Source organism: Lissotriton vulgaris, chromosome 3_1 (assembly GCF_964263255.1).
Source record: "Lissotriton vulgaris chromosome 3_1, aLisVul1.2, whole genome shotgun sequence".
Classification (NCBI taxonomy): Eukaryota; Metazoa; Chordata; class Amphibia; order Caudata; family Salamandridae; genus Lissotriton; species Lissotriton vulgaris.
Window position 1 is genome coordinate 1,143,915,619 of NC_141689.1, and position 22,951 is coordinate 1,143,938,569.

At 42.9% G+C, this 22,951-nt stretch overlaps 1 protein-coding gene across 1 annotated transcript in view; it reads left to right on the forward strand.

Annotated features, from left to right (window-relative positions):
- The window catches only part of SNCA (synuclein alpha), a 680,317-nt gene extending 663,683 nt beyond the window's left edge, over positions 1-16,634 (forward strand). Inside the window, exons 5-6 of the mRNA XM_086963138.1 lie at positions 5,020-5,103; positions 16,084-16,634. Coding sequence (XP_086819264.1) covers positions 5,020-5,103; positions 16,084-16,116 — 117 coding nt within the window. The 3' untranslated portion in view covers positions 16,117-16,634. The remainder of the gene's footprint in view (positions 1-5,019; positions 5,104-16,083) is intronic.
- Positions 16,635-22,951: the final 6,317 nt, after the last annotated feature.

Here is a 22,951-nt window from a genome sequence, read left to right on the forward strand (position 1 = left end):
TGGTGATTTTATTTTTTGGCTGGGGGTGGGTTGTGGTTATTTTGTGGGCTGGGGTGGGTCTGGATTGTTTTCTGGGCTGGGGGTTGGGTAGTTTTCTGGGCTGGGGTGGGTGGTGTTAGAAATGGGCATCTCTAGTTGCAGAGGTGGGTACCTTTGTCCCAATAGGGACCCTTGCTTCTTGTCAGGGTAAGGGGGATACACACTTTAGATAACCCCTGCTCACCCCCTGGGTAGCTTGGCACGAGCAGACAGGCCTATCCCAAAGGCAATTTGTAAAGTATTTGTACTCAAAACACACAGTAGTACAGTGATAACTCCACAAATTGACACCACACCAGTTTAGAAAAATAAGGTATCTTTAACTAAACTCAACAAGACCAAAACGAAAAAAATCCAACATACAAGTATTAAGAATATGACTTGAAAAGAGTTTTAAGTACTGGGCCCATAGAAAAATATGGCTGCGTGATTTCGCTAAAAGTACCTGTAGTTGCGGCAAAATTTGCGAGGCCTAACAGCTACAGAGATGGGAAGCGTTGAGAATGCGAAGAGATGAGTCAGTTCCTTAGACCATAGGGAGGCAATGCAAAAGTTCTGCTGCATGCTGGAGAAGCGATGCATTGGGTCCGGTCTGTAGGGGGACGTAATACGTCAATTCCAAGACCCATTCTGGTCTGTAGGTGATGCATCGGTAAAACTAGCCGCACAGGCATGAAACGTGGAAATCCGGGATGGGGCTGTGACCGATGCGGCGGCTTTAAGCGGCGCTGCATCGGTTTCTTCAGCTGCGTTCCCTCGATGCGTCAGTTCTTGCAGTGGCAACAGGCGCTGCGTTGGTGTTGGCAGCGGAGACGCTTGGAGATTCTTCCCGCACTGTGGTGCTGCGTCGGGAAAATAGCCGCAAGAAGAGCGATTATTCGATTTTTCTTGCAGTTGCATTGCTTTTTCAGCTCCCAACAGTAGGAATAACCCCCAGAGTCCCAACACAGTCACAGGCACTTCTTGGCAGGTCAGAACTCCCAGCGAGGAATTCCAGTGGAGCTGGGGGTGAAGTCTTTGTGTCCCTGAGACTTCAGAACAGGAGGCAAGCTCTACTCAAGCCCTTGGAGTTCTTCTTCAAGCAGGGGGACACAGCACACAGCAAAGTCCTTGCCCTTCCCTTGGCAGAAACAGCTACTGCAGGCCAACCCCAGACAGCACACAGCAAAGGGGCAGTACTCCTCCCCCAGTTTCTCCAGCTCGTCTCCTTGGCAAAGGTTCCTCTTGAATTTTGAAGTAGTCTAAAGTTCTGGGGGGTTAGGTCTAATACGGATACCCCAAAATGTATTTTTTCTCTTTGTGCAAGAGTCTCTGGCCCAGTTCAAACCAGTTCTGTCTTCCCATGTGTAGTATGACTGCAGGGGGTGGAGTCAGCATTGTGTAAGGGAGACAGGCCCTATTCAGGTGCAAAGAAATCTCCTCCCACTTCTCTAAATTAATTCAAGCCCATTCAGCTCAGCTCTGAGTCATCCAGGAAGGGCCAGGCACATCTCAACCCCCCCCCCCCCCCCCCCCAGTGGCTGTCTACATTGAATGCCCATCCTCAGCCCCTGTCACTCAAAAGCCAGATAGTTAATACACAAACAGGCAGAGGCACACAGAATGGTTAACAAGAAAATGCCTACTTCTAAAAGTGCCATTTTCAAACTCATAATTTAAAAACCATCTTTGTTAAAAGACGTGTTATTTAATTCTGAGTTCAGAGAGCCTAAACTTTATTTCTCCATTATGTCCCAATGGAAAGTTATACTTGTAAGAAGTTACAAAGCATTCCCCATTTTATCCACGGGGCAAGATAGCTTCTCAACAGTGAAAAACGAAATTGGCAGTATTTGACTATCAGGACATGTCACACACACCAGTAAATGTCCTACCTTTCAACTACAGTGCACCCTACCCAGGGGGGTATCCTGGGCCTACCACAGGGGTGCCTTACATATAGAAAAAGCTAAGATTAGGGCCTGACCCCCCCCCCCCCCCCCCAGTGGCTGTCTACATTGAATGCCCATCCCCAGCCCCTGTCACTCAAAAGCCAGATAGTTAATACACAAACAGGCAGAGGCACACAGAATGGTTAACAAGAAAATGCCTACTTCTAAAAGTGCCATTTCCAAACTCATAATTTAAAAACCATCTTTGTTAAAAGACGTGTTATTAAATTCTGAGTTCAGAGAGCCTAAACTTTATTTCTCCATCTTGTCCCAATGGAAAGTTATACTTGTAAGAAGTTACAAAGCATTCCCCATTTTATCCATGGGGCAAGATAGCTTTTCAATAGTGAAAAACGAAATTGGCAGTATTTGACTATCAGGACATGTCACACACACCAGTAAATGTCCTACCTTTCAACTACAGTGCACCCTACCCAGGGGGGTATCCTGGGCCTACCATAGGGGTGCCTTACATATAGAAAAAGGTAAGATTAGGGCCTGGCAAGCGGGTGCACTTGCCAAGGCAACATGACAGTTAACAACTGTGCACAGACACAGCACTGGCTGGCCTGATTTACCATTCATGTGGGTGGCACCATCAGTGCTGCAGGCCCACTAGTTGCATTTAATTTGCAGGCCCTGGAACACTCAGTGCACTTTACAAAGGGCTTACCAGTAAATTAAATATGCCTATCATGGATAACCAATCATGATAACAATTTACAATGAGAGCATATGCACTTTAGCACTGATTGCCAAGAGTCCTAAAGCCAACAAAAACAGGTCAGGAAAAAATAGGAGGAAAAAGCAAAAAGTTTGGGGATAACCCTGCAAAAAGGTCCAAGTTCAACAGTCGGAGGTTTTTTGTGGGTTGGGGCAGGTTGGGTAGTTTTCTGGGCTATGGGGTGGGTCAGAGATAGTTTTCTGGGCTATGGGGCGGGTCAAGGTTGTTTTGTGGGCTGGGGGTGGGTCAGGGGTTATTATGTAGGCTGGGGTGAGTCGGGCTAGTTTTCTGGGCTGGGGAAATGGAGGTCGTTTTCAGGGCAGGAGGGTTCAGGACTAGTTTTCAGGGCTGGGGGTTGGGATAGTTTACAGGGGAGGGGGGTTTGAGGTAGAATTCAGGGATGGGGGCTGGGGGTCGTTTTTAGGGCTGGGGGGTAGTTTTCAGGGCTGGGGGTCCGGGGTAGTTTTCAGGGCTCGGGGATTGGGGTTGTTTTTAGGGCTGGGTGTAGGAGTTGTTTTTTATTAGGGGTTAGGATCTTAGGAGTCAGGGCAGTGGAGGGGAATGGGTTTTCAGGGTACTTTTTAGGGCTTCGGGGAGGGCAAGGTTGTTTTCAGGGCTGGAAGGTCGGATAATTTTTTTAAATAGGTGTTTACCAAAGGGCAGTGGAAGGGGTTGGGGTAATTGTAGGGACAGCGCAAGAGGGTCAGAGTGGGTTGAGGTAGTGTTTAGGGGTTAGGGACAGCGTGGGGGTTGGGAGGAGGTAGGGGTATTTGGACCTCAGGGTGGGAAGGAGCGTAGGGGGGAGTTTGTGGCTTAGGGCAGGGGGATGGGGGTCACAACCTTAGTCACACATACCGTTTTACCATTCATGCCTTTACCACAAAACTATATGGTAAAGGCATTCATGGCAAAGGAAGGTGTGGTTAAGACACATTTGTTGATAAGGTTGCGTGGTAGAGGCTCCTGTGGTTTATCCACTTGTGGTTCTATCATACAAGCTTCCTTGCAACACACAGGTAGTTCTATCGGTGTAAATTCTAACAGAAACAATTTAATGGCTGAGGGAGCCACAAGTGTAATTCTTGGGGGTAGTATGGCTGGCTTTTACTTACGCAATCACTCCAGTCCAGTGCTTAATTTGAGCTTGTGGATTCCAGTGCTAGACACCGGCACTTAATTGTCAACACCACCACTTAGGACTGCCCACCACATGGTGGCACTGTTTGTCTAATTTTGTGATGAGCACACCCACAGTTGTTTGTTTGAATTGACACACTCGTCAGAGTGTGATGGTTAGTAGTTGTGTTGGTACTGTCATTGGCAGCTCTGGCAGGGGCATGTGTGTTGCAATCTGCAGTGGCATCCTGACAAGGTCCTTGGTACTTATTATTTTTTTTACAAATTACGCACTGTCTGAGTCTGTACATTTCTCTGTGGGAGAATGAAAAGTAGGGTGTCTCCAATTACAGGAGTGCTGTTGGCAATATGACGGAAGAAGTTTAAGAGATGGTAGTTTTCTTGTGTGCATGAATTGATGTGTTTTGTTGTTCTGTTTTGTAGTGAGGTGTGAATGCCTGTTGGTCTGAGAACATGGGTGCCTATATGCTTATTGCTCCATTTTGAGTCTCTTACCCTGCATACATAAGTACTTGTATATAATTGGTCCTGAGTGTATGGATGCATGTAAGTCTGATAGTCTGTGTGCACCCTTGGCTGTGTTTGCTTCTATGTCTTTGGTTCTGTGTGCCCTGGTGCCTGCAGGTCATTTGCACAGTGCACATGGATGCCTCTACATCTGCATACATTGGGAGTTCTTTGTGCATGTGTGCATGTGGACTGTGTCTATCTGTGTGCATGTGTAGTATAGAAAAGCTGTATCTCTTAATCTTGTTAATGCTCATTTTAGTCCTGTAATGCCTGAAGCTTGTAAAGGCACTTAGCCACTTTACATTTTTAACACTGTAACCTTATCAATGAAGACCTCCGACTCAAAAATGAGTAGTGTGCCCTTACCACGCTACCAGGGGTTTATTTATTTATTTATTTATTTATTTGTGATATTTGTAGAGCGCATGCAATGGCCCATGGGCGTCTCGGCGCTAGCTAATCTTGATCTTTCCGACGTCATTAATCGCTCATTTTAGCTGCACCCACCACTGATGTTCTTATTAACATGCTACTCAGGTTTGTTGTTTCTGATATGCAATATATGTTGACAGCTACAAAAGAATAGAAACGGGGCTCTTCTTTGACACATGACATGCTCAGACCTCTTGCAGCACATCATTAACCTGAACACATGCTGTTTTATCTCCCTTAAACTAGAATGATGACGGATTCATACAGGAGGGAATGACAGACAATATGCCAGGCAATCCAGACAATGAGACTTATGAGATGCCTCCTGAGGTAAGTGTATTGCCTGTACCTTTTTAAAGTGAAAATACACAGCGGGTAGGACTAATGTACCTCACATAACACCGTCAATCGTACCGACAAAGCCATTATTATCCATATGAATGAAATCCTAGGGGGCGATCAATGTTAATTTAATTTAAGGGGTTGGATGTGTGATCAATGTAACACATTTTTGGTGACTTGTTTTCATAATGGTACTTCGACCCAGAGCATGGCAGAGGCAGAAAATGGAAAAAGAAGGAGGAAGGGAACGACAGGAAACAGTAGCAATGAGAGATGAAGGGAGCAACTGAAATAGAAAATAACTCATAAGAGTGAGAGTGAGAGAAACAGACAGGAAGTGCAAGGCTGAAAAGAAAGAGTCAGGAGGTGGAATCAAAATTAGGCAGCCTTGCCATTGAGCAACCCAAGCAATGGGCAGCACCACCGACAGGTCCTAAGGAAAATTATGGGTGCCTGTATTTATAAATGTATTTATCAATTTTTAGAAATTTACCTTGAAGCCAATTACTGTGCCCCAGCAAGGGGTAGTGTATATTCAACTAATGCAGACCTAACTGCTTTGGGAGGGTACTCAAAAAGTACTTCTTTTATGATGGTGAACATGCTTGCATTGGATCAGCTTACATATTGCTGTTTCAGAATTCCATCTCACCGAGGCACTCTGTGAGGGATCTCTGACAGAATATCCTTTCCAACAATATCAACGAAACATAAATTTCGAATCCAAAATATTGATTACAAAAATTTTGTGTCCGGAAACTAAGTGCAAAAATATATAGAAAAAAATATTGTTTTACAATAATATCGTTAAAAGCATACCCAGATATTGTTTTTTAATATATACATTTTTTAAAATAGTAAATCCTAAATATTGTAATATCATTTAAATTAAATAAAAATTATTTAACATTTAATACTATATATTAATGTATACTTACATAATCATACACACATAAATATATATGTGTGTGTATATATATATATACAATATATAATATAACACTATGTAATATAACACTATTATTAAAAAAACTATATTTTACACTATTACATTTTTTTCTTTACTACAATAAACATATATATATATTATATATATATATATATAAATATATAACAATGCATTAAAAAAATCAAATGCGAAATATTAAATAAATTACGACATTTACTAAAAATTACAAAAAGCAAACAATTAACATGATTAGTAAACAAATTAATAAATATTCCCTATGAACTACCAATTGGATTTATTTTTTATTTATTACGTAATTAAATTACCACACTATACCGCGACAAACCTAAAAGTCCACACTTAAAATATAAGTAAAATAAATAAATGTGACACACTTTCCATAGTTTAAAAATCAATTAAAAAATTAATCATACATCAATAATGAATTATTATTTAACTTCCCACCCTACACCCCTACAAAAGTAGCAACCCACTACAGCAATATAAATTGCTTTTAGCAACAAAAATAAAAACTAATAAATCACTTAAAATTACAAACTATATTTAGAAATGCTATTGATAATTATAAAAACGATAATAACACGTAAGATTAACACATAAAGATATTTAAAAAACCAATATTTTTTACAATTATATTAGTGAAAACGATATTAACAACAACAATATTAATGAAAACAATATTACTTACTTGTAAAATGGATACTCTTCTTTACGATATTTCTGCATCACCATATTTTCCATCACAACAATTTTTCTCTGTTATATTTCTACAACTCGATATTTCAATCTGATATTTTGTCAAAACACCCCTGTGAAGTCACATTCAGGGCCCTGAATTTGATTGCTACCGTAAAAATACCACTTGAAAGCATGAAAGTATGGTCTTTAGATCCCTTTGTTGTCCAAATCAGCACTTGTATAATAGCTATGATTTGTTCTTTACCTGCGGAGATGGAGTGTGACCAGCAGTTTTTTCTATCTGACTGAACATCTCCAGCGAGGCTGGGAAGACATAACTTTCTTTGTCTGCAGCTTTGCTTCAAATTATTTTCTCTTTGGTTTTTACATCTTCTCAAATTATGAAAGATCATGCAAAGCAGTCTATGCTGACTCAACATGTGTATACTCAAGTGGTTTAGAAAATCCTCATTATTTCTGCATAAACCAGTTTTATACATAGTTAACAAAAAAACACAAATATTTTTACAAAAGGATACCCGTAACCCATTTATTACATGTAGGTGATTATTTTCTTTAAAATTTCTACTCAATAAAAGAATGTTTCACAGACAATGAATTGTCATAATTTTGGACATATTTTATCTATATATGTGACTGAAAGCTGCAAACATCATTACATGGGCTAGTTCGCTTTATGTGTGTTGCAGCAATAAAGTATACTTGTGTTTATGTTAACCCTGTAAATAATTAACACTTGGGCATGTCCAAGTCCATTTAATATTTTTGGAACAGAGAAAAAGAGATGCCTTTCTTCAGAACCTTTTGTAGCTGACACTGAACACAGCAAGCTGTTATTCCCAAACCTTATTATACTATCCTAATTATGTATTTCACTTGTGATATATGTCCCTCACATTTGTACTACCTTTAAGAGAAAGAGGTATTATAAACATTCGGTGAAGCTGATTATTGATTGGTCAGAAGATGTGGCATGCACCAGAGAAACTCAGTTTAAGCTTAGTCCTAATACTTTGAAAGTACACATAATACTCTGAAAGTACTTTATACATGTAAAAGGCTACATTAGGGGTTTATTGAGAACTCAAATTGAGGGCCCCATGGTAAGCAACCAGGACCTTTTGGCCTTTTTCTCTAGCCTTGTGAAATAATGTGTGTGTGTGTGTTGAAATGATGGATAGAATCTAGTTGACATGACCATACATCTACAGCTTCAGTTCAATTTCCAACTACCTGAAAATTACCCGAGCATAATGGAATTCTCACAGACTATTACCTAGTGCTGACCTATTTTATTTGGGATTCAAATCAGAAATTGATTGTTGGCTAAAGTTGCTGCGTTAAGCAATCAATGCAAACAGCAAAAGATATGCTGTATAAACGTGAAGGAAATACTTTAAACAACTCTATGCCAGAGATATGCTTACTTTTATGTTGCATTCTCATGGTCATTATAATATCTGCTTCGAATGTAAATTGTACCTTTCCCACCTCTTTAAACTATTTGAACTTATGTTTCGTTTTATGTTGTCTGATGTTTTCAATGGTCATAGGAAGCCTATCATTGTTGCATAAATAAGAAGGAAATTGAATAACAGTGTTTAAGATAGATAAGCTTCATGCTGTGGATTAATGTCCTACTACTTATAGTAATCTTCATTACTCCCGGTCCTGTAGTCCTTGTTCCATTCATGACAGAAAAAAAGAACACAGGGAGTGCTGCACCTCTTACCCCACCCAATTACCCTCCTCCCAAGAGTACATAATGTGTACTTATCCATCATTTCCCTGAACTACCAAGCCCAGAAGAGGAAGGCCGGGAGTTTGAGAGGGAGGGTGGGGTGAAGTGAATGAGACAAGGACTACAGGACCAGGAGTAATAAAGATTACCGATAAGTAATAAGACATTCCACCCAGGTCCATCCAGTTCTTGTCCCATTCATTACTAATGGAGAATAAACAAGCCAGACAACTCGACCTTCCAAAAAAAAACAGAAACAGGAAATCACAAAACCAAACTACACTTTAAGGAGGACCCAAAAGTGATTTAATAAAAGAAAAACAGGCAAAACACAACCAGATTAGGAGCAAAAACCATGCAGACCTCCAAATCCAAACTTTATACCCTCCCCTAATACATCTGGAGCCTATAATGTCAAATAAAAGTGTTGGAAGATATGCATAGTAGCCACTCAGCGAAATTATGAAATAGACAGCACATGCAATCCAGCCCAGGATGCTGCCAGCCCCCTTTTTGATCACTCCTGCACCCCAGCCAGAGGAGGGACCCCTGCCAAAGAATAGACCAACTCAATAACTTGCTTGATCCATCTACTGATAGACATAGAGGAGGCTTTTTCCCCTTTAGATAAGGCCTCCAAAGACACCAATCAATCAAGTCTTGTAAAGCACAGCTACTCACCCGTAAGGGTCTCAAGGTGCTGGGGGGGAGTTACTGGTCCATCGAAGGCACTGTTGTTCAGCTGAAGAGCCAAGTCTTGAGGTCCTTTCGGAATTGAGGCAGTGACGGTGATTGCCAAAGGATCAGACTTCTGAAAAGACCTAAATAGAGCTGTGAAGCATGCTTAACATCGAGGAAAGACCAACCCAAGTCCTCGTCCTGCGCAGTCTCTGCAGGCAAAACCACCTACCGGGAACGATGAAACTGGGAAGCCACCTTAGGAACAAAAGCAGAATCCAGATATAAAACCACCCCATCATCTGAAAAAAACAGGAAGAGTTCCTGTGCCAGTTTTGCCCTTAGTTCACCAATGCACCTGATGGAGGTGAAAGCCACTAAGAAAACTACCTTGAATGTGACAATTTAATGTCAGACTGTTCCATATGTTGCCCTGTTCCCATGATGCACTGGGCCAGGGACAGACTGATTTGCATATAGCCAGGTTCTGAGCTGGGATGGGGCAGTGAGATAAATAACGGTGATGGATCAAGCCCTGATCTTTGGACTGGGTAAGAGTGGTCTGCTCAATTCAGACACTCTGTTCATCACCACCCCCCTTTTGTAAATCGATTTTGGCCACTATAGGTGTGGCAGGGTATACTCAGACATGAGTCCCTTTCTCACTGCTCCATCAGGATTCAAGCAAGCCGGGCCGAAGAGGCTGAAATGCCAGAAACCGGTCCCCGGTAGCTTGTCTCCTTTCTGGTAAAGAATTGGCTTGGTAGTTTAGTCTGCCCTGTTCCCATGATGCACTGGGCCAGGGACAGACTGATTTGCATATAGCCAGGTTCTGAGCTGGGATGGGGCAGTGAGATAAATAACGGTGATGGATCAAGCCCTGATCTTTGGACTGGGTAAGAGTGGTCTGCTCAATTCAGACACTCTGTTCATCACCACCCCCCTTTTGTAAATCGATTTTGGCCACTATAGGTGTGGCAGGGTATACTCAGACATGAGTCCCTTTCTCACTGCTCCATCAGGATTCAAGCAAGCCGGGCCGAAGAGGCTGAAATGCCAGAAACCGGTCCCCGGTAGCTTGTCTCCTTTCTGGTAAAGAATTGGCTTGGTAGTTTAGTCTGCCCTGTTCCCATGATGCACTGGGCCAGGGACAGACTGATTTGCATATAGCCAGGTTCTGAGCTGGGATGGGGCAGTGAGATAAATAACGGTGATGGATCAAGCCCTGATCTTTGGACTGGGTAAGAGTGGTCTGCTCAATTCAGACACTCTGTTCATCACCACCCCCCTTTTGTAAATCCATATGTTGAAAAAGGCAGCAACCAGAGCCTATAAGAGCCTACAAGACCAACGGCAAATCCTACAAGGGGTAAGAAGGCTTCACCAAGGGACGGCTAAGAGAGAAACTTCATAAAAAATCAGCCATTAAATCATCCAGATCCTCCAGATTCCCCCAAGGAGAGTGGAATGCCTTAATGGGTGGCCACTGGGCAGCAAGGTAGACACTCACAATGCTTCTCAAACCACGCCCAAAAGAACTGCTGCACATCCAACAGTGAACACTCTAAAGGAGACAACTCAAAAGGTTCATACAAATGCTGGAAGTTTCCCAATCCCTGTTATAAGACTTTAATGTTGCAGGCTTCCGGAATTGCTATTGCTGAATGGCAAGGGAGGTCCTTACTCTGCAAACCCTCCTCTTAATTTCCAGGCCGAAAGCCTAAACCGCAGGAGATCCAGAGACGCCACTGACCGCAGAAGAGACGAGGAGCAAGGAATTATGCACGCACCTGAACACCCAACAACCGGAGCTTGGGAAATCTAGATCACTGAGGCCATAAAGGTACCACCAGGATCACCACCCTGGATTTCCACATCAACTGAGCCATAAACCTGCGATTGTGAGCACATGGTGTAAAGGCGTACAACAGACGGTCCTGCAAAGTAACTGTGAGTGCATTCACTCCCCAGGCCGCCATCATGCTGGGTGCGGGCACAAAATCTGGGAACCTGTGCAATGAGCCGGTAAGCAAATGGGTCCAGGAAAGGCACACCTAAACTCCTGCACACCTGAAGAAACACTGCCATGTAGAGAGAGAGTACCTGAGAGGGAGGAAAGAACCAACTTAGGGCATCCGCTACACCATTGTCCAACCCCCTTACATGAACTGCCACAGGAGATTGATGATGCATCTCCCCCCATTGAAACAGTGGCAGGGCCACAGCATTTAGGGACTTAGAGCAAATTCCCCCCTGGTTGTTGAGATATGCCACCATCACATGGTTGTCTGAGTGCTCCATCAAGTGGTGCCCTACCAAGATGCTGAAAACCCTTGACAGCCCAGAAGAGTGCCATCAGTTCTCTTCAATTGGACAAGCGTCTCCCCTCCTGAAGGGACCACTAAGCCTGCAGAGACCTGTCGCCCAAGGTTGCCCCATTCAAACAAATGCATCAGTATCTGACGTCAGGACCAGCAGAAGATCCGGCTGCAAGGGAACACACCTGAAGAGATTGTCCTGCACTTTCCAACATCCCAACTTCAGAATCACTTCTGGGGACACTGGGAGTAACATCTCAAAGTATCTGGAGCATGGATCCAAAAAGGACAGCAGAGGGAGCCACAAAGGACTGAGGGGAAACTGAGCCCAGGCCACCATGAAAACTGCTGCCGCCATGAACCCCAACAGGCAAACCCACCTCCATACCACCACAGAAGACAGACTCATCACCTCCTGGGCCAAGGACATCAAGGCCACTGCCCTGGGAGCTGCAAGGAAGACTTTGTTGAGGTTGATACCAAACCGAGCCCCAGTAAAGGTAAGATCTTGAGAAGGAACTAGCTCACACTTCCCCAAGTTTATCAAAAAACCATGCACTTTGAGAGAAGCACGCATCACCTGGAGATCCAGAAGAACACGCCTTCTCTGACGGGACGTGAATCAGTCAGTCATCCAGATAGGTGTATAGTTCAGTCCTCCAGAAAAGGAGAGAGGCAACTAGAAGAGTCACCACCTTGATAAAAACCCTAGGAGCAGACAAAAGGCCTAACGGTAGAACCCTGAATTGATAATGAGTTCCCTGAACACAGAACCACAGAAACTGTTGAGAAAATGGATGGACTGGGATATAGTAGTATGCGTCCTGGAGATGCAGCGTGCACATCAGATGATTTTTTACCATCAACAAGATAATTTGTAGCAGTGTCTCCAGCTTGAAGGGGACATGACTCACAAACTTGTTCAGGGCTCTCAAGTTCGAAACTAGCCAGAAGCAGGACTTTTCGAATAGGAAAATGATGGAGTAGAACCCCCTTGCCCTTCTACAAGGGAGGAACCTCCAGAAAGGCAAACTTCTGCAGGAGAGGGTGAGTCCCTTGGGATAAAGCATACCACTTCACAAGGTTTGAGGTCCGAAGAGTTGTCCACACCCCGAAGAAGGAGGAGCCTCCCCAAACTCAATCCTGTAGCCATGCTGCAATATGTCCAAAACCCATGCGTTGGAAGTAGATTGCTGCCAAGTCCGGAAAAACAACTGCAGGTGGCCCACTACGGGACAGTCCTGCATTACCATATACCATGGAATGAGGCTTCGGGGGGATACTTGGGTTTTCTCTCACTACCATGTCCAGCCAGAGACCTACCCTGGGACTGGACACACCACCATCCTTGTTGGTTTGCCATTAGAAGGCTGCCTGTCACCAGAATCTAATTTCAGAGAGGAGGAATGTGTCTTCTGTTTGAAGAGCTTGTGAAGTTTTTCCTTGATCTCAGCCTCCAAACAGCACAGACCTCTGGAAAGGCATCTGAGAGCGGAAGACTTGTGGGCCGTATCCGTCTTCTACTCTTTCAAAACCAGATTACGCTGAGCCGCCACATAAGCCCCACTGGAGAGCGCCGAGGCCCTCACAACATGAAAAGGACACATCGGAAAAGTATTACACTTGGTGCTCGATATTCTTCAGCAACCCTGAAGAGTCAGAGGATTCATTCAAGGCCCTACACAGGGACTACTTCAGATCTGAAATAAGCATGTAGGACACATACGTGCCATGGATACCAACTTGAGGGATACCTCCATTTTCTTGTCTACCGGATTCTTGATGACCACACTCTCAGCAGATGTCCTTCCCACCAAACTGGCCGCAAAGGAATCAATAGGAATGGAGTCCAGAATGTCCTTTTGCACATCCTGCAATGGGTATAATTTGGTCATAAAGCAGGGCATCAGAATTTTATCTGGATCCCTCCACTCTTGCTTGAGAACTTCCTAGATACAGAGATGTACTGGCAGATCCACTGGCGTTGTACTCGGAAACTGATGCAGCAAGGACCAGATAAAGTTTCCTGCATATCCTCATCTGGAAACCCCATGTTAGCTTTAATATAACTAAGAAGGTCTGGCAACATTTCCTTTGAGATATACTTACCCGTCTGCTCCTCAGGGTCTGGCCTTTCCTCATTGGACCCCAAAGATTGGGGAAGCAACTGCAGGAACAGCCCCCTTTTTCCTGCTAGCATCTCCTACTTTCAGTAAGGACTACCTGATTAGCCATTTGATGCGAGCTTCTTCATCCTCCCTATGCTTTTGGAACACAGAGGCAAAACTGACAATGATAAAAAGAATGTGGAGGCAGAAGAAGACACCACCACATGCCTCCTTTTTTGGGTATGTTTCCCATTGCCAGAATAAAGCATCCCACAGAGAACCAAAGCAGACCTGCACAGACAGTAGGAATGTGGGAGATCACAAAAAATTGCAGAAACTCCTCTATGCAGTACCAACCCTGGGGCTCCCTGCTTATGAATCACCAGTAGTCAGGGAAAATGCTGTAAACTTAGAACAGGCATGGACCTGCCACGCCTGGCACCTATGTAGTGGAATCCTGTCCCGCCCGGAAGTCAGGCACAGCGAGAGCAACCGATACGCACAGCCCCCAGGCCTCCCTGTAGTCCAGGAGAGGAGTAGGACAGCATAGCCCTGGAAGCAGCACTGCAGGGCAAGAAACAATAGGCCTAACTAGTGGCTGTCCAGCCCGAGACCACCATGCGACTGCTTGCAAGCTTAGCCAGCAGGGGGGCGTGAGCAGGTACTCGGACCTCATCTCCCAGCAAAAGGATCGGCCAGATGACATTGGATGCCATCCCAGCCATTCAGGAGCCGTTGTTTCCTATATTTGTACCATTCACCTGCAGGATAGAAAAAAGAACAGAGGGAATGGTGACTAACTACACATTATGTACTCCAGGGAGGAGGGTATGGGTGAGGGGTCAGCATTGATTGTTTTTTTTTCTATTTTGGAGATAGGTTATCTCCTTAAATAATGAATGGGACAAGTACTGGAGGTACATGGCGGAATATCAATTGCAGTTTCATGATATTTTAAGCTTTAAATCTCATGAGTGTGACAAGCTCAATGGAATGTGCCAATTGACTAATTTGCTATTTTGCACAATTTTTTTATTTGTGTGTTTTGGGTTAATTGACTCCTGTTTTACAACCTTAAATATAAAATAAATGACTCAAAAGAAAACGTTTGATATGAAAACTAAGGATGGGCAAATTATTTATTAAAGCAACTCAGATGGGTTAATTAAAAAAATGTAGTCTTTGTGAAATATGACAAAGTTGTCAGAATTCATCTGACTAAGAGAGGCATAGTTAACAACTATTGGCCTGCCCCCCATGACCATTTCTAGTTTCAGATTGTCCCATAGACGAGACTACTTGCAGCAGAAAATTGTAGAATGAAACCTGTAACCTTCCAAAATCCCTGGTCAGAGGTGTGAGGTGAATTGTGGTGAGAGCAGGTCAATGTGATGCAGGGTGCAAGTGGGCCCATGGGCAGAGCACTCTAGGATTTAGGAGGTGAAAGTTAGTGTTCTCATTTCAGATGGTGTAGGGAGCAAGAACAACTGAGAAACACTCAGAAGGGTCCATTCAGCATGGCTCCAGATTAACTACTGTCAATTTACACCAATTCTCGGTTGTCTCAAGCAACACCTTGCAGCAGCCGGAAGTGTTTGCAGCCATCATATGTAGCTGGTGATGATCCCCTTCTTATTTTTTTTAACATAAGCGGCATTGCACTTTACAAAACTACTGATGTTTAGAAAATATGCACAGTTGAGAATCAATGCCTTCACAACTGTGAAAACCCATAATGATTATCAACTTGCATAACCATTTATTCATGTGTAAATGTAATGTATATACCACTGCACGTGGGATTGAAATGTAAAAGTTAATTTAAACTTTGGAACATGTTGTTTTCCTAATGATTTATTTTTTCATTTGAGTAACCCCTTCCCCTGGAAAACCAGCAATTGGATGGTGCTTCCCATTCCCATTTCCATCCACATCCATATTTACTCTTGTACTTGAAAGGATCATATCTATGAGGGTTTTCCAATTCAGGCTGGCAAATTAATGGCAGCAGTTTGGCCATACCTATAAACATGTGAGATTGTGGATGCTCGCCAAATTTGCTGGTGAACAGATCCAGGAATGCCTATGTCTGAGATCAAATTTGCTGAAACAGCAATTCCACCTTAATTGGAGCTAATTCCACTGCGAAGATAAAAATTCCACCATTCCTGTTTAACAGTAACAAAAATAAAGATTGTTTTTTATATAGAGCTTGATGGGATGCCACTGATATATGCAGATATGTACACATTTACATTGCATAAATGTGTGCAAATATATGTGTGAATGAGTCCCAACAGAATTTACATTATTGGTAAACCAACAGGCTTCCAGCAAATTAGACCTCTCTTGAAATATTGACAAATTATTTTTCTTATGGAGTACACAGAGTACAGACTGTTTATCACAAGGGACCACCACCATTGACATGATGTTTTATCTTTTATTTCACAGGGGGAATACCAGGATTATGACCCTGAAGCATGAGGACTCATTGTTTCAAGATAAGAACATCATAAACCCTGCTTAAGGGGTGCCAAGTAAAATTTGTGCCCAATTAGAAACATTTTTTACAGTTTGTACAGTGTGTTTCGAGGTCTTCCTTCAGAAATAATTGGAGATCCTCTTGTGTTTGCAGCTAGCACAGGCTGTCAGGTCATTGTTGTACTGTGGCTATTGTGGGATCAAGTTAAAATGTTTAAAGGAAATCAAACATGCGAACAATGTATCTTCTAACTGTCTGCTATTGCTCTTCTTTCTACAGCTCTATCTATTTTGTGACAAAGCGTTTATATTGCAAGAGTTTGTATCCAAATGTTCATTTTTGTCAAGAAATGGAGTATTGAGATTCACGTTTTTACAGTATTTAAGACAACCCGCATGAACTATGCACTTATACATACTTAATGTGCAAAGTTTTATTAATATTTGGTGATGTGTTCTACTAACTGTTTCTATTTAAATTCGGTTGATTTAAGTTAATAAAACTTACTCTGATAAAATAAGTCTTTTTCATCTTTATTCTGACAAATGCATCTGCTGTCCATTTAATTTTAAATTATCGGGCACTCACCTCTTGAGAGATATTTGCAATAGATCTAAATAGTAGAATTGTTAGAGTCAAATTCAGTGAAAGGTTCAGGCCATTTGCGACCACTTAAAAGGGTTGTAGCATGTATCAACCCCATTTTTGGAGTCGATAACCTGTTAACGACTCACAAAATAGGGTTTGCAAGTTGCTATTAGGAAGGGGCGTGCCAAGGGTGCCCTTTCTAATAGCGAGTTGCAGGGGGATGTACAATTGTTTTGTGGCTGGAATGTGGTTGCGAAACAATTGTAGTTTACCGCCTACTTCATGTTGGTGGTAAGTCATTCGCAAACAGGGATGGGTCCCCAGGGGACCAATTTCCTTTTGTGATTGGCAGCAAAAACGTGTTTTTTAAGAGCAGGCAGTTGTCCCACGGACCACTGTCTACCCGTAAAAAATGAAACTGAAACATTACACTTTTGTTTTTGCCTAGCAGGTGTTACGTGCTTATCTAGGATCCTGATCGATACTGTGACCTTATGTCCCTATTCGGCTATAAATCCATTTATTCCCTATATTGGCATAACCGTTCAAGTACAATATTCAGAAAGTCATCTCTGGCCTCACACGAACAGAGCCACATTCCAGAATAGTTTTCTCTGCCACTTCCTTTGCAACCAATTAGTGCAATGACAGAGCAGAAGTCACTATCTGAGATTCCTAGATTAACACTCCGAGTTCTTCAACAAGATAAAAACTCAGCAAACCTGGAAATCCCCGCTTGTTGTGTTTTGATTAGTAATAGAACTCTAATGAGCAACTGATAGCGATCACTTCCTAAGTGACATCTTTAGTGACGTCTTATGTCCAGCAAACTTACGTCAAACCAGGCACCTGTCAGGTATAAATATTACCAACGTTGCCTTAAGCAAACGCTGTTGTGTTGCTGAAGCTATCAATGCCATCGCTGTCTGCAGTACGCTGATGCTGCTGCTGTCTCATTGCTGTTGGTGAAGCTACTGATACTATTATCGCTGCTAAAGCGCGAACGATGGTGTGGTGAACTTAGGAGCTGAACAGCCGTCCCTCTGAGAAGAGCCCAGCAGATGCCAGCTGCCCGCGGATGCTGTCCCCCCTCCTCCTCCTCGGCGCGCTGAAGAGAGACGCTGCCTTTCTCCCGCAGAGAAATCCAGCTCCAGCGTTTCTGGTCTACCCTTGCGGGTGACTGGGATACCGAGTTTCCCTGAAGGAGATACCAGACCTCCATCATTCTATTTAGAGGTATGGTGTTGACTAAACCCTTAGTGAGAATTCTTGAAGCAAACCTTGGCAAAACCAACTTAACACCTTAGCTGCGTGTAAACATCCCTCCCCAGTGCTGCGCTGTCCATTGGAACCAGTGCTGAATGGACATCCAATGGTCGGGCGCAGCACTGGGGAGGTAGCGCTGCTGACGACCGTTGGCCGTCAGCAGCACTTAAGGGGTTAAACTAAAGCTACTTACTTACTCCCCTCCCACGTATTAGGCTTAGGTCAGGTACACTGGGGTAGGCGTAGTTAGAAGCACCAGTTGAGTATTTTAGCCTAATGTATATATGACTGTATATATGTTTTATTACTTTTAAACCATTGTATGGCTAAGAAACCATATCAATGCTTTTACAGTATTATCTCGCAATACTTATCTTACTGTACGTACTTTTTATAATAACAAGTCTTGCAATTGTGGCAATTCATTTCTCTTGTACGAGAAGAAAGGCTGTTCAATAAATGTTAACCTTTATTGACACACGCCCGTCCCTCTATTCTCTACATATTGTGAAAGTAATCTGCACTAACCTGACTGAGTAAAATAACTGTCTATTGTTTCACACGACCCTAGAGATTGACTCTTGATCTGAGGAGCAAAGTTGTCATGTTGCACGGTTGTTGGAAAACTGAATCCCTTCTTGTCTGTGCCAGGGAAGCTGATCACTTCCTATTTCAGTCAAGAAAGTTTCCAGTGACCTCTGAGCTAGTTGGTAACAAACCCAATTAAGTTTAGCATAGTCAGTAGAGGCCTGGAAGATCCGCACTTCTACGTCGATACTACTGTTTATGTTATTCCAATGCGCAGGGCCTAGTGGGAAACTAGGAACTACACTACATGGCGCCCAAACGTTTGGTAAGGCGATAAACTAACGCAAGACGTTAGAGTAACTCAGTCGTGCATATTTCACACAGACCCCTTTCTCCCGTAAATACTCCAATAGACGTCTGGAGTGGGTGAAAGGTTAAAAATCCGCCGGAACTCAGTAGGAAGAGATTCCTATGTAAAGCTCTGGTTTATTCAACGTTGAAGGATACAGTGTTCCAAAATATTGTGCACCTAATCTTTGTCTCCTTGGAGACCTACTCTGCAAACCTTGCATTTATACAATGCCAGGAGAAAACGGAACCACTGGGGCCGCAGCAGATGCGACTCAGCAGGGTCCCGAACACACTGACCCGGATGCTATTATCATCCCGGTCCACTTAAGAAAATCTATAACTCTAAAACTTATAGAGAACGGACTGACACCACAGGGTGGTACAGTCGTCTTCGTGATAGAGGCACACGAATATCGGCAGACACAGGTATTCTATTCATGGATAAACTTTCCAGCGGCAAACGCTACAACAAAAGAGTTTCACTATTACAAAATAGAGGAACCTCCGGAAGAGTACGCTCCTTTCGAGGAGACTGAAATCCCACTAAAATTCCAAGAGCACCTGCTCTGGTTTAATGGCGCCCTAAAACATAATGATCACATAACTAGGCTCGGTCCACTAGGTAGACCAGGAGCAACGTGGCCGGTTCTAGCCAGCTACACACCACATCCGGACATTGCAAAAATGTCTAGAGAAGAGCTGTTAGTACAGCTAAAAACATTAATAAAAATACATAGGCAATTAGTCCAATATGTAATGCGGACTGAAACAGTCCAACCAGCTGTTAATGCACCACAGCTGACCCCTCATCAGGGGAACACTAATAAAATTACACCACAGAACATACAGTCATGTCTTGGTAAAACACCCGTAAAACGGGAACAAATTCCTTTCTGGTTAGCACAGAAAATCACTCAAATAGAGGCAGTATTTCCTGATACTACCCCTATAGAGAAACACAGAATCTTGACAATCTGCCTTCCTATGGGAATCGCACCACACGTGGAGGACTGCGACACTTGGGGTAAAGTCTTTGCTTCCATTTACACAAAAACACACGGTGTTCCGTCTATGGCGATAATACCAGAAGTGCTAAAACAGATTCAAAATGAATATGGTCCAGAGCCCGCTTTAACTCTATGTATGAAATTACTGAAAGACTTCAAGCAGGTCTCGGCTATATTATTAGCCAACATAAAAGGAGAAGCAGCATCTGTGGCGATCCGCCAGAAGTTGAAGGAAACAGATATAACAGAGCAGCCAGTTGAGCTTGCCAGAATCATAGAAAAATGCTATGAAGAATTAGGTAGAGACAGCTTGGGTGGAAAACCGGTAAAGCCCCAACTGCTCGAAAATCCTGAAAAATTATTTATTAAAAATAATTTAAACACTCCTAAAAAGAGCTGGGATGGAAATAAACAATCCACTCCCAAGGAAAAAGTTTTCCAGTCCAGAGGAAGGTCTCCTCGACGGAGGGAAAGAACCCCGACTCGAGAACACCAGTCCCCCCAGAGGGAGCCCTTTGAGAAAAGATATAACCTTAGAAATAGGGATAATCTGAAAAAACCTGATAGATATCAAAGTATTGATACACGTCCCTCTCGATCTTTCTCGCAGAAATCGGAAAGAAGAGGACGGTCAGACCCAGGAGAGCACACCAAGTCCAAAGACAAGGAACCTGCTCAGAGTAAAAAATCTCAATTTCCAAAAAAGAAGGTAGCCAGTATTAGGGTAATCAACCATGCCGAGAATACTGAGGACACAGTTGAAAACTGGGGAGTGGGCATTGACAATGTTGGACAGTGCAGCAGAAATCAGTATAGCCCGCAAGATCTTGATGAGTCATCTGGAGACAGTGGACACGAATGAATACATTCAGGTTGAAACTGCCGACACCAGACTTAGCGAGCCCCATAAAATATACGAAATAACATTGCGTATAGAGGGTGATAAGACTAGGAAAATAAAGGGTCTATTTTGGGATAAACTCTCAAAAGGCTATGATATTCTGTTAGCTGAAAAAGATTGGCCCCCAGAGTTTGTCAGGGAGTGCCCTCGTGGCGAAGAAATGATTATGCCTGCCTTCTCGAATCACATTCCGATTCACAAAAAATATAGATATGCAAGGAAATGGGCAGTAGCCCAGGCACCGGCATTATATAAAAATCATGTAGGATGGGATGAGGACTCACCTCCTCACAAAATCCAGTTAAAAAGTGAACCAACTGCCCAACGGCAGTATCCCATTAAGCAAGAAGCTAAAAAACAGGTCAGGGAGATCTTAGATCAACTTGAATACCAGGGGGTGATTGAAACATGCACCTCTCAAATGAACAATCCATTGTTTCCTGTCTCCAAGCCAGACAATTAATATAGTCTAGTTTTGGACTACAGACACCTTAATGCATGTTGTAAAACATTTGCAGTACAAAACTCACATAGTGCAGCCCTAATGAATAACATAGTTAGGAAAAAATATAAAACGACATTAGACATATCTAATGGTTTCTTTTGTCAAAACATTGCACCAGAAAGCAGATACTTGACCGCTTTCTCAGCATTTGGGTCGCAGAAAAATTCTGTCGACTCCCACAGGGGTTCAAGAACAGCCCAGGACTATTCTCAGCTAGAGTAACAGAGTTACTACAAATATATGATGATGAAGCATTATCTTACGTAGATGATATTTATCTCACAGACGACGACTTGGATACTCACTTGAAAAGAGTGAACACCATTGTACTTGGGTTCGCAGCAGAGGGTTACAAATTCAACTTTAAAAAGTCTCGAATTGCCCGTCTGACAGTACTATTCTTAGGGTACGAATTATCACGTGAAGGGAAAAGCCTAGCGGACAACTTCTTAGAGAAGTGCGCTGTACTCCAAGCTCCAAAAACGCTGAAGAAATCTACAATCCATTCTAGGTTTTCTGAATTTCGGAAGAACTTACATTCTAAATTACGCAGAGAGGGTTAAACCACTCTACGAACTAATTAAACATGATTTTAAACAAATCAATTGGACTCAAAAACACACAGAAATTTTGAGATCACTGCAAACAGACATGTTAGCAAAAACAAAATTAGATACACGTGAGAACACACGCGATCTTGTAATCCGAGTCATCCCAGGAAGATGCGGATTCACGTACCTAACCTCCAATGAGGGAGAAAAGGTACCAATAGCATACAAATCACATTTGTACACAAAGGCTAAAATAAAAATCAGCTCAACGGAGAAAATTCTAACTGCGGTTCAGACTGCTATAACAAAAGAAAGGCCCCTAGCACAAGGCAAACGAATAATAATCGTAACACCTATACCGGCTTTAGAAGCGGTAACTAAAGCAAGCATTCCTAATGCTAAAGCTTTGCATCCGAGATGGATTCAGTGGGTTAATTCTCTTGCTGCAACAGACGTAGTTTACGAATTTGATCCTAACTTGAAAACACAGGAATTTTTACAATATGAATATGAATGTCCTCTGTCAATCGAAATCCTGCCTCTCGAAGAATACGGAAGTATTATATATACTGACGGATCAGCACAACCCGCAGTTGGGGGCGAACAAGCTTATAGTGCTGCGTGCACGATTGTTAAAGGTCGCTGGCACAAAGGTAAATTTAGACCAATGGTCACCAAAACACAATCTCTAGGAGATTGCTCGGCTCAACGAGCTGAATTAGTAGCATTTAAGATGGCACTAGAAAATACCGATCGCGAATTCCCCACACTAATAGTGTGCAATTCTTATTATTGCGTACAATCTTATAATGAATACTTGCAGAATTGGGTGGAAAATGGTTTCAAAGATGCAAAAGGTGGCACAATAAAGCATAAAATGCTTTGGGAACAGGTAGTTCTTTTACAGAAAGAACTACAAACGACTCACATGATACATACGCTAAGTCATCAACGTGATGGCGTTCACGTTGCAGGGAATTCATTGGCTGATGAAGCCGCGAAGGCAGCTGTGCAACCGGCTTCCGTAGCTGCGATAACTCGGTCACAAACAAAAATAGACAGCGATATTCTACAAGCTGTCAGTGCGTCAATAAAAAATGATAAGAAAACACTCCCAAAAGGCTTTCCAGAAAAGTACTT